Here is a 10,840-nt window from a genome sequence, read left to right on the forward strand (position 1 = left end):
GGGGGGGGCACGTGGATGCTGGTGCAAGGGAGCGGGTGAGAGCACGCTGGCTGGGAGGGGGGTGGCAGTTACCTCGGACAAAAGCAGAAAGTGGTCGTGGGAACAGCGTGATCATGGAGGATTGAAGACGCGTGAGCTCTGCGGTGTTGTTCTCCAGCACGTGGTCGAAGGCACTGTCTTAGCTCAAGCTTGATGACTTTCTGTATGGGTGAAGGCTTGGTCCTGAGCTAGCTTTGTCCCACGGCAGAGCTAGAGTAGTTTTTATCATTAAGTTGCCTGCAGCTATGAATCAAGCCCATGTGTTCCCTCTCTCTTTTAAGGTAAGTTTTCAGTGTCAGTTTTAGGATGTGCAATACAGTCTTTTGGAGCACGTGAATATTGCTCTCGTTCTCCTGATAAGTGTCTGGCCAAATGCTTGTGACAAGATGGAATGAAATACAGAAAAAAGTGCACTATCATATGATAATTATGCGTGTTGCCTTCCTCTGTAAGGCTGCTTTGTGATATGACCATGAATTCTTGCATTTGTGTTATTCTGAATCTCCAGGGACTCGTTAAGAGTAGTCTTTTCCCCAGGATACGCACAGTGATGCACTGTTGTGTGCCACAGGACGGGATTTAGCTTTTGATGGCCAGCTCCGAATATCCAGACTGGTGTTTGGGCTGCCAGGCTAGCCCCTTCCCAATGGGTCTTGGAATGCAAATATCAAATCGAAGCTGCAATGTGGCAGATACACTCCTGCTACACGGGCAATTTGGGTAATGCACCAGTGTAAATATCTGACTGATGGCAAGCACTTAACTTGTTTTCTGTTCTTGACCCTAGTCACGGGCATGGAGCCTGAGCCAGCAGGTTAAGTGCTTAAAAATACTTCTTTAACTACTCTGCATGGGACCCAAATCGGTGACTGATAAAAGTACGAAGCATTTTATCTACTTCCTCTTAAAACTGGGAAGTTAAATGCAGGTTCTGGAGATCTTTACATGGCCAGAGCAAAACGCGGAGATGCGTGGCAGCCTTAACGTTAGGCAAAGCGTGTGCTGATCTCACCCTTGGGGCGAAACTTTGGAGACCTTAGAGGTTATGACGTAGTTATTAGAAGATAGGATGGAAACATATCGCACCCTCCTCGGGTGCCTTGAGAAACAGCGCAGGTGAAGGGAAGGAATGGAGTTTTCAGACCATCCCAATGTGGGCAGAGGAGAGAAAAGGGTATGCTCCTCAGTTTGGAAAAGGAAAGGAGGGATGATACTTAATCAAATATTTCTTCTTCCAGAAAATGCCCGGAAGAAGCAGGATGGGATTGTGAGCACTTCAGTTATTTATTTCACCGACCACTCTCCTCCGCTGCCTCCAAGCTCCCCCTCTATGCTGAAACTCAGGAGCATCCTGGACCTCAGTCCTTTCACAGTGACAGACCAAACACCTATGGAAATCGTCGTGGACATATTCCGCAAGCTGGGATTGCGCCAGTGCCTGGTTACTCACAACGGGTAAGAACGCTGCGGGCAGAGCCCTGGAGACCCAGGATTGCCCGTAGACCTGAGTCAAAACCTCCTCTCCTTCGAGTGAACAAAGGCCTCTGATGTGTAGAGCACTGAGCATCAGCTGGAGCAATTGTTATCTGGAAAAAAGCAATTGTGAAACCCCTGAGCCTCTTTCCGTTGAAGCAGTAACGTAAAGCCTGTAAGGTGAAGACACAGCTCCATAGGGTGATGGGTCTCTAAAACCGATGCAAAGGGCTCACGGCCTCCTCTCAAATCTGGCCGTGTGTATCACGTAACCACTTGAATTTGCTTTGGTGTCGGTCAGAAACAGCGTGTTTGGTGAGGTGGGAAGGAGTGAGGGCAAAGATAGAAACGGAGCGATCTGTTCCCTGAAGCGTGGCACCAGCAGGAATTCTCTCCCTGTTCCCCGCCGTGGCGCATTTGGACCAGCCGATCTTTTCAGCTCCTGGCAGACAGCTGCGTTGCTCAGCATCGCTCCCCAGCAGACGCTCTGCCCAATTCCCTAGTTCCTGGCATGCCTTTCAGCACCTTTTTGAAAGCATAGCTACTGAGAGTACTAGGACTTAAAATGCAGCACTAGACATTCAGGTTGATCTTTTCGGAGAAGGTGGGTGTTTAATTATTAATATTTGTCTTTTGGTTATAACCTCCTTACCTTTTTCAGTGTAAAATACTGATAGAGCTTCTGTTGGGGCTTGTGAGCGCCACACTTTGTGACAGCGCTGTGATCCAAAAAGGCACTTCAGTTAAAGTTGCCCGACGTGAAGCTATGCGAGAGCAAGGATACCTTCTGTGGGTGTTGATGCACTAAAAATGTGTTTTCCTTTTTCAGGAAGCTGCTCGGGATCATTACCAAAAAGGATGTATTAAAGCACATTGCACAGCTGGCTAACCAGGACCCAGATTCTATACTCTTCAATTAAAGGCAGACTAGTAGGTATTGTGTGTTCAACACAAAAGAAACTTTATAGAAGATCCTGGATATACTTTCCTATTTTTATTGAGACCACGGAACTGTTTTCAGCGTTTCCTTCCATGGAGCTGAAGAAGATAATTTTTTTTCTACCAGATAACCAATTGCACTACATAATCTGTGGAACATAATCTTCTTTTTAGAAGAAAAAAAAAGACTTTATTTACGTTGCTTTTGTGAAGTTGCATTGGAAAGATTCCATGAAGGAGTAAAAGCAAAATGCTATAGAATTACATCTCCTCTTCTTATTTTATTTGAACTCTTGTTACTAACGTGGGGAGGAAAAGAGAAGGTCTATACCTTCAGAAGTTTTGAAGGAGAAGGATGATTTTGCACGCGGCATTCAGGTGGTGGCAGAAAGATAAAGTTGTAACTCAGGGGTGGTGTATTCCCAATTAACCAGTTGGTAAAAATAAGAACCTTGTAAAGTCAAAATGGGGGGGGGGGAAATGGCTAGCTGAGGATGTTTTGCTGAAAGAAGGAAAAAAACCCACAAAACCAAAACCCCCAGCAGACCGCATCTCCTTAGAATTGGGCCCAGTTTCTGATTGGGAAGAAGCTTATTTTGATTAATCTTCTGTGAATGTATTTAATTACTCTGACGCTGCCTTGCCAGGAGAACCCCGAGGAGGAGGCAGAAGGAGTTAACAGTTGTATTCTCGTCGTGATCCCTTTTTCAGATATATGCCTAAGGATTTCTTCTCCTTCATTTCCCTTGAGCATGTAATTAAAATCGCAAAGGCTGAGTCCTAAGTTATTGCCCCGCCTTTACCGTACTTCCCAGTAAACTCTGATCGTGTTAGATATTGCACAACTGACCTCTTCCTTAATCAGCAGTGTCTTAGGTGGCTGAGGATGTCCTACTGGAGAGCCCCGCGCCCGGGACGTTTACGTGGATGCGTGTGCTGTTCCCTGCTCCTCTCCTCGGCCCCGCACCCGACTCAGGCCCGGATCCTGGCTCTAGGATTGGCGACACTGCCACTTTACGTACGTGCACCGCTCGGTGTCTCTCCTTTTGCCAACAACTATGCAATAAAGCCCTTCCTGACCACTGTCAGCCAAGTAACTCGTTCCACATCTGTGCTCCTCAAGTCCCTGACCCAGACCTTATCAAATTATTGTCCTGTTAATAAAATTGTGACCGTTTACTGGAATTTTGAAGGTATACGAATGCTTTCGGAGGTTGATGTTGTTCATCGTGGCTTCAGTCTGCAGCAGACATTGTTTTACTGTCCGTGGCTGAGGCGCGTCGGTGGCAGCGGAGCTTCCTCTCGCCTCTGGCTCACCACCGAGGCTGCAGAAGGGAGCCGAGCTGTTGAGTAATGGCCAAGAATTAAGGAGTGGGGGCTCTGACGCTGCTTCCTGACGGACAAACCTCCGGCTGTTGAGCAGGTGTTGCACTTCGCACAGCCTCAGCCGCAGAGGCCGTGGTAACAACCCCCCTCGTCCCCGCCCGGGCACCCGCAGACCCAGGGCTGAGGCTTGGTGGCGGGAGGTGATGGGTTGTCCGTGTGAGGCTGCTGCCGCTGCCCGTGATAAACCTGTTCTGTGGGGGAGTGGGGACTCCTGGCTAGAGCTGGCTGGAATTTTGGTCAGTCTTGAGCTCTCTCAAATATAAACAAATTCCTCATCTCTACTTGGAGCAGAAGCCAGCTTATTTATTTTCCAAAGCCATCCAACAGCGAGTACCTGCTGCCACTGCTTTAACCTGGCAGTGAGGTGGTGATGTCTTGAGTTCTTGCATAGCTTAAAGCTGAATCAAACCAAGGTGTTACCAATGGATCAGATACCTTCTGCTTAGAAAAGAAATGCCTTGACTTTGCCTGTGGTGGTTTTGTACAGCGGGAGGTGGTTGCTGAGTTGAAACCAAGACCGCGGCGTGCCCGTGAGTCGCTCACAACTCGAAATGCTCAGCTTTCTGCCTTGGCCGTGGCTGTCGGCAGGCTTTGCGTGCTGGCAGCAGAAGCTTTGCCTACAAATGCTTTTTTTGCCCTCTTTGGAGGGGCTTGTCCCCCTCTTGCCAGCTGGATGCTCTGTGAGTCTGGGTCTGAGTCCAGGGAAGAAGCCGCCTTCGTCCACTTCCCTGGGGGCTCCCTCCAGGGGATGTCTGCACTGGAAGAGGCCAGGATGCCCGTCCCGTGCGTGCAGGCTTCTCTTCCCTGTGGCATGTTTGGGACACCAGAAAGGCACAGCTTTTTTCCACTTTTCTGCTTACCTTACAATACACAGGAGGGCTCTAGCTTGAAAAATACGGTCCCTGCTTCAATTAGATCCGCAATACACGAGAGCCCATTGCTCTCCTTCTTGTGGGAAGGCTGCAGTAGCCCGGTGCCAAGGTAAGGGCAAGAGGTGCCGAAAGGGAAACCCGTGAGCATCGCAGCTGGCTGGTAGGTTATCCCAGATGCTCTGGGGGAAGCGGCAGGGCAGGGAGCACGCCGCCGGAGGGGGACCGCAGCCGCTCTGCCGTCTGGAGGTGGGAGCACTGGAAACACAGGGGAGCTCGGGGCAGGAAACACCTGCCCAGCCGCGCAGGGGCTACAGCAGCAGGCGTAGCCTGCTTGCTCCCAGCTCCGCGGCAGCCATCGGCGTGCCTATCACGTGGCTTTTTTTTTTTTTTTTTTTTTTTTGGCATGGGAGAGGTGTCCTCGGGAGGCTGGCCTGGGAAAATCCTGCACAGGAAGGTGAGAGTGTGGGAAAACACAGCCCCTGGCTTTGCGGGAAAGCCTGGCAGAGCTGGGCTTTAGAGAGGCTCAGTCCTTGGTGCGGGTGGGATTTTGAGTCCTCGCGATGCCAAACGGAACATGGTGATGATGGGCAAGTAAAAGAGAAACGTTGCAATGGTACAAGACCTTTCTTTGCCTCTTGCTTGAGCAGATCTCTCCACTCTTGCTTCTTTTTAATGTGGAAACTGATCGCTTTCCTGCGAATGGAGATGCATGCTTTAACGGCTGGAGGTCTGGTACATGTGGGCAAGGTGGAAATAGGAGCTTGGAGCGTGACTTTGTAGCTGCTCTGCCTGTCTGCGAAAACCTGCTGATCCCATTAGCCAACATAAATGGTGTCTGTGTAAGGAAAATACTCGTTTCGGCTCCAGACCTGTTTCTAAGCTGTAGTTCTCTGTGTAGGGAAACTTCCAGCAAAATTACCCGATCATTGTTATTGCATTAGCTACAGCAGTGACGCTCTGTGCCCAGAACGTGAGGCTCGTGAGGGGACTATGCCGGTATAGATGTATAGCTCTATACTGGGATTGGTGCCCTCCCTTTCCCAGTGAGATGTGGGTTATAGAAGCTCCTGGTTGTTCACTGTCTGCTTTTATTGAATTCCTTTAATTCCTACAAAAATAAGTTCAACTCTTTCATCAAAAATTCTGTGCAGGGGAGAGACCGTACTCGGGTTTTTTAACTCGAGCATTTTCTCTGTTGGCCCTAATCAACGGCGCTGGCTGGGCAGGGGTTCCCCTGCCCAGGGCAGTTTGAGCTGCTGCTGCGGCGAAGCGTTTTGCCCCATCCAGTTCTTGCTTTTCCACTGCTTTACCTTCGGAGCGACTCCAGGAGGAGCCCTGGGGTTTCTCTTCAGCAAACAGCTCGTTATACAAGTCAGAGCTGGAGACAACCCATACACTTGATAAATAACACCAAACCGGTGATCTCCTTAGCTAAGCAAGACACGTTGCTTGCAGCACTGGGTTGAACAACCAGAGAGAAGGCTGGGGTTGATGCTCTTGTAAATGCCTTTTTCATCTGTTGCTAAAACCTCCTAACTCCAGGGGTGAGGCTCTGTGCGATGGCCGTAGGGCACCCTCCTCTTTACCCTCACCCAGAAAAGGAAGGGACTTGGCAGGGGGGTGTTAGGATATCACGTTTATGAAGTACATTACTAGGGACCCTTCTGGGGAGAGGTTTGGGTGCCTGCTCTAGCTGTCGGCCGCCTTAAGGGCAGGATGTGATTTGGGGTAAGTTTGCACTTCCCCCAGCCTAGTGCTGGGGTTTGAACGGGACGCAAAATGCACGAGGTAGTTTATTATGGAGGTACGGGGCCAGTGGGCTCTCACCTACGCTCTGCTGCTCGCCTCGTCTTCTCTGCCTGTCCATGGAGCAGCTCCTATCCTCTGAACTTAATGAAGTGCAGTGGATTAGGGAGCCCAATGCTGTCCCTTTCCACCCTGCCAGGTTCCCAGCTGGACTAAGGCATCGGATACGGGGGTGTCCGTGAGGGGTGGGCTCCTGCGGGGGTCAGGACTTGCTTTAGCAGCTTTGTCCGGATGCCCAGGGACGGGCAGGAGACGAGCGAAGGGCCGGGCTCCTCCTGCCTCCCCGTGCTGCAGGCAGTAGGTAAGTGGAATTATTTTTTCCTGGTATCTCCAGCTTGTCTCACTTGGGGAAATAACGGGGAAAACTGCGTGTCCTTCGTGCACAAGATCCGTAAGTCTGGATCAAGCTGGCTCAGCTGTTTTCTTGTGTACAGCTCGCTCGTCCCAAGGGCAGAGCCGGGGAGTTGTCAGTGCTGGCAGGGGAGCCTGGGACCGTGCCAGGGAGCGGTGGTGATGTGTCTGCGAGTGAAAAAGGAGGAATGGCCGAGCTGCCGGCATTGGCTTCGCTGCTGCAGCAGCCCTGAGGTCTGTTGCTCAGAATCCAAGGTCTGAGCAGCAAAAGGCAATTCACTCTGGAAGGGGAGAGAGATCACATTCAAATTGCCTCCCTCTGGGGCCTCGGTGGGACCTCGGCACCAGTCCCCGTGGGGCTGCAACCGTTTGGGGAAGGCGTTGGGAGCAGCACGGCTCCGGGAGACCGGGCATGGACGGGATGGATGAAAACGGGGCTCCTGCCTGCAGCAGCGCGGGGTTCCCTCTGCTCACTCACATTGTAAGAGCATTAACGTTTTCCTGTCTGTTTAACGAGCATCCTGCCTCCTACAGCTATTTGAATCCTTGCTGAAGGAAAGAGATTTGCTGTTTTGTTTTCCTCTTTTTCAGGCTTGATTAATGCCTGGGGGAGAGCGGTGGCTGGGTGAGATGTCCCGAGGTGCCCCCAGGGCAGATGCGCATCGGGGCAGAGTGGTGGGTGCCAGTGGCATCCGCGCACGCGTGGCAGTGGGGTCACAGCCCTGGGCTCGCTTTCTTTGTACGCTTTATTTACAATGTCCCAAGAAGTGATTTCCTGGGGTGTTGACGTGTTTTTCAGTGTGGATTTCCTCCTTCCCACTGCAAACTTGTTCTGGGCTTGGAACTTGAAAGTAAAACAAGATCTTGTTTGGAATGGAACAAAAGACTTGGAGGTAGCGATGAACTGGTTAACAACAACAGAAGGGGAAAAAAAAAAGATATTTCGGCCTCAGAATTTATTTTGAGACAAAGGGCAGCACAGTTAGTGCTGTAAACGCCCTTGGCTGGCTGGCGCGTTCGTCTGCGCTGAATTGAAAGCAGAGCTTCGCGGCGGCGAAGATAAGACGGTCCTTTGGCAGCGACTACAAGGAAGCAGTATGTGTCCGGATCAAATCAACACGATGAAGCCATGAGAAATAAGGTCAACCTGAAAATGTTATTAGAGCTGCAGTTGTCGTCCCCCCCCCGCCAACCCCCAGACTCTTTTAAAGCAGGAGGAAAGGGCAGGGGAGGTTTCTGAGCTGTCACCTGGCAGGGATGAGGCGCCCGAGGGGGCTGGAGGGCGGGAGCAGCTTTCAGTTTCGGGTGACTTTTTTTTTTCTTTTTTTCCTGTGTGGTTCTGAGCTTGACGGACATCGTGGTGGCAGAGGCCAGGAAAGGCACCCCTGAAGCGTGCGGGCTGATGTGCGCTGCCTTTGGCACAGGAAAGGCACACTGCTTTTTCGCTGCAGGAGTTGTTTTGTAACCGGCCTGCTGGCACCGAGGTTTAGCACCGATCCTGTTCCCTGAAACCACACGTTCCCGCGGGCAGGCAGGTAGGCAGCCCGGCACCCGCCTTCCCTGGCATCGCCCCCGCTCTGCCCTCGCGGCTGCAGGAAGAAATCACGGCAGGGCAAAGCAACCCTGCCACAGGCAGCCAGACGAGTAATGCAACAGGCGGTATTATTTTATACCCCACTAGGTGCCAAATGTTCCGTGTGCGTTTATACACACACACACAGAGACTTTTTGGTGTAAAATCCGTGATAGCGAGTGGCTCAAGGTCTTTGCCTGGCGGTGTCTGTGCCACCAGAAATCCCCCCTGAGACACGTGAGGCTGAGCCACGGGCTCCTCTAGTGTGCTCTTACCTGCGGGTCTTGGAGCCTTTTATAAAGACCGACATCCGTAGGCATCTCGTACAAGTGGGGAAACTGAGGCACAGAGGTTTCATGAGTGACCAGGTCTTGTGGTGAAGAAATTGAGTAGTGCCTGCCTGCACTCTCGGTTCTTGCCCAACTCACTCTGCTTTCTCCATCCCCAGCAACTGTAGAAAACGAAGGCGGTGAGGGCTAGCAGGTTACGGTTGTGACTTCAAACCCCCTTGATTAAAGATTCTCCCATCCTCTTCACACCTCTGGGCTGTTTTGCAGGTATTCCTGAAAAAAAATCTTTGCATAGTGTTGTGTCAATGAGCTCTCAGCTTGGAGATGGGCACGAGCTGGGTTCTTCTTCCAGTCACTCCCTAAAATGAAACGCTCGATTTCTGAGGATGTTGCACATGTGGCCATTGGGTTGATCTTGTCCAGTCTTCAGGACTTTCCATTAATGTCAAACTTAGAAAACCCAGGATCTGCTTTTGTACAAGCAAGCAGTGAGGCAGCCTTGCCTGGTGCTGGAAGCATCAGTGTGACTGGGAATGAAGCCAGAGAGTCTCTGCAGGGGCTGGGGTGGGATGTGCCAGAGCAGGAGGTTCTCCTGTGCCTATCTGCATGGGTGCAATAAGGTTTTGGCTCCAACGGCGCTTGCTGCTTGTTGTTAAATTTCAAACTAGTTTGGGAAACTGGAAACTGTCTTCTAGTTTGGCGCATGTCAAACTTACATTGAATTCCCGGGATAGTTCTGCTTTTCTCAGCCTCTCGGGTTTTTTGCGTTAAGCCCCCTCTAAGCTCACGCCAGGGCTGGGAAGGGTGAGGTTGCTCTGAAAGCGGGGATGTCACAGCGGGGAGAGATGAAGAGTCAGGACCTGGTGACTCTCCTGGAGCAGCCTGTGCCTCTCAAACCTGCCCACGTCCGGGATGCGCAGCCCGGGGCCAGGGGAGCCCCTCACCAGATGCCGGCATGCTGGGTTTGTTCCCTACGGCAGCTCCGCCTGGCACCGGCAAGCTTTTGCCTTCCCTTTCTGTTAGTGCCGTCCGCAGGAGCCTGCTCTCCCCCAAGGTGCCCACGGGCCGTTCACCCCGCGGCTCCAGGGGCGGCTTGGCAGCAGCTGCGGGGCTGGGGGATGCCTGCAAGCCCCTCTCCCCACTGCTGGTCACTGTGAAGAGCCCAGAGCGGGGGACCTGGAAAAGCTGCACGGCTGGGACCTCGAGAACACCCTCCCAGGACAGGGTCAGCCCACACCCCACCCTCCCAACTCTTCCCCCCGCCCCAGTCTGTCCCGGCTCTCATTGCCTAATGCCGCTCGGCTCTCGCAGACTTGGCGAGGCTGCTGTTTGGCCTGATGCTCGTGGAGCTCGTCTTCTCCAAAAACATCCGCCCACAAGTCTTCTCCCTTCCAGGAAAGCGGAGCAACCCATCGCCCTGTTGGCGCTGAGCCCGGCTCTCTCAGCTCACGCAAGGGGCTGCTTTACCTGCAGTGCCGCCGGCTCCTGCTTACTGCATGGCAAACAGCAACCTCCTACCCGCTCCACCAGGCCGGGGGGCTGCTTTAAACTCTATTTCCGAGAAAAACTTTGAACCACCTGCTGCGTTTCCTGCAGCCCTGGGTTGCCTCATGCAACCCTGAGCTCCCACAGCTCCTGCCAAAGGCAGCTCAGGGGCCGGGGATGCGGCAGCTGGGATGAGCTCAGTGCTTCTGGGGGGGGAGGTTTCAGGCCAGTAAGGATTTTAAGAGCCCTGGGAGCCCGATTCCTGCTGTTGGTCACCAAGGTGGTTGAGAAAGCAGGAGGAGGAATGAGAGGTGGAAGAAAAAGGGACCATTTCAAAGGTGGTTTTGGAAAGGAGGTGTTTGCGGGGCTGGCGCGTGGCGGGGCCCGGCATGTTTGGGGGTCTTTGCTAAGCGGTATCACGGGGGACCCAGCTGCGCTGTGCGCTTTCGGGTTTTGTTTGCGTTGGGCAAGAGCACAATGCGCTGGTCAGGGCTGAGCGCGCTGCAGAGCCAAGGCTCGCCTCGCCTCCCCCCGTGGGGCTGGGGGACCTCGGCCAGGGAGGGGGTGGCTGGGGGGGGAGCAGGACCCTGCAGCCCTGCCTGGAGTGGGGAGCACCCGTGTTACCC

The 10,840-nt window shown here is 52.6% G+C and overlaps 1 protein-coding gene across 1 annotated transcript in view; it reads left to right on the forward strand.

Moving 5' to 3' along the window:
• Nucleotides 1-3,631, forward strand: part of LOC103894081 (H(+)/Cl(-) exchange transporter 5) — a 41,729-nt gene extending 38,098 nt beyond the window's left edge. The window contains exons 12-13 of the mRNA XM_009273393.2: nucleotides 1,278-1,494; nucleotides 2,342-3,631. Coding sequence (XP_009271668.1) covers nucleotides 1,278-1,494; nucleotides 2,342-2,432 — 308 coding nt within the window. The 3' untranslated portion in view covers nucleotides 2,433-3,631. The remainder of the gene's footprint in view (nucleotides 1-1,277; nucleotides 1,495-2,341) is intronic.
• The last annotated feature ends 7,209 nt before the right edge of the window (nucleotides 3,632-10,840 follow it).

This window comes from Aptenodytes forsteri, unplaced genomic scaffold (genome assembly GCF_000699145.1).
Source record: "Aptenodytes forsteri isolate BGI_AS27 unplaced genomic scaffold, ASM69914v1 Scaffold191, whole genome shotgun sequence".
Taxonomy (NCBI): domain Eukaryota; kingdom Metazoa; phylum Chordata; class Aves; order Sphenisciformes; family Spheniscidae; genus Aptenodytes; species Aptenodytes forsteri.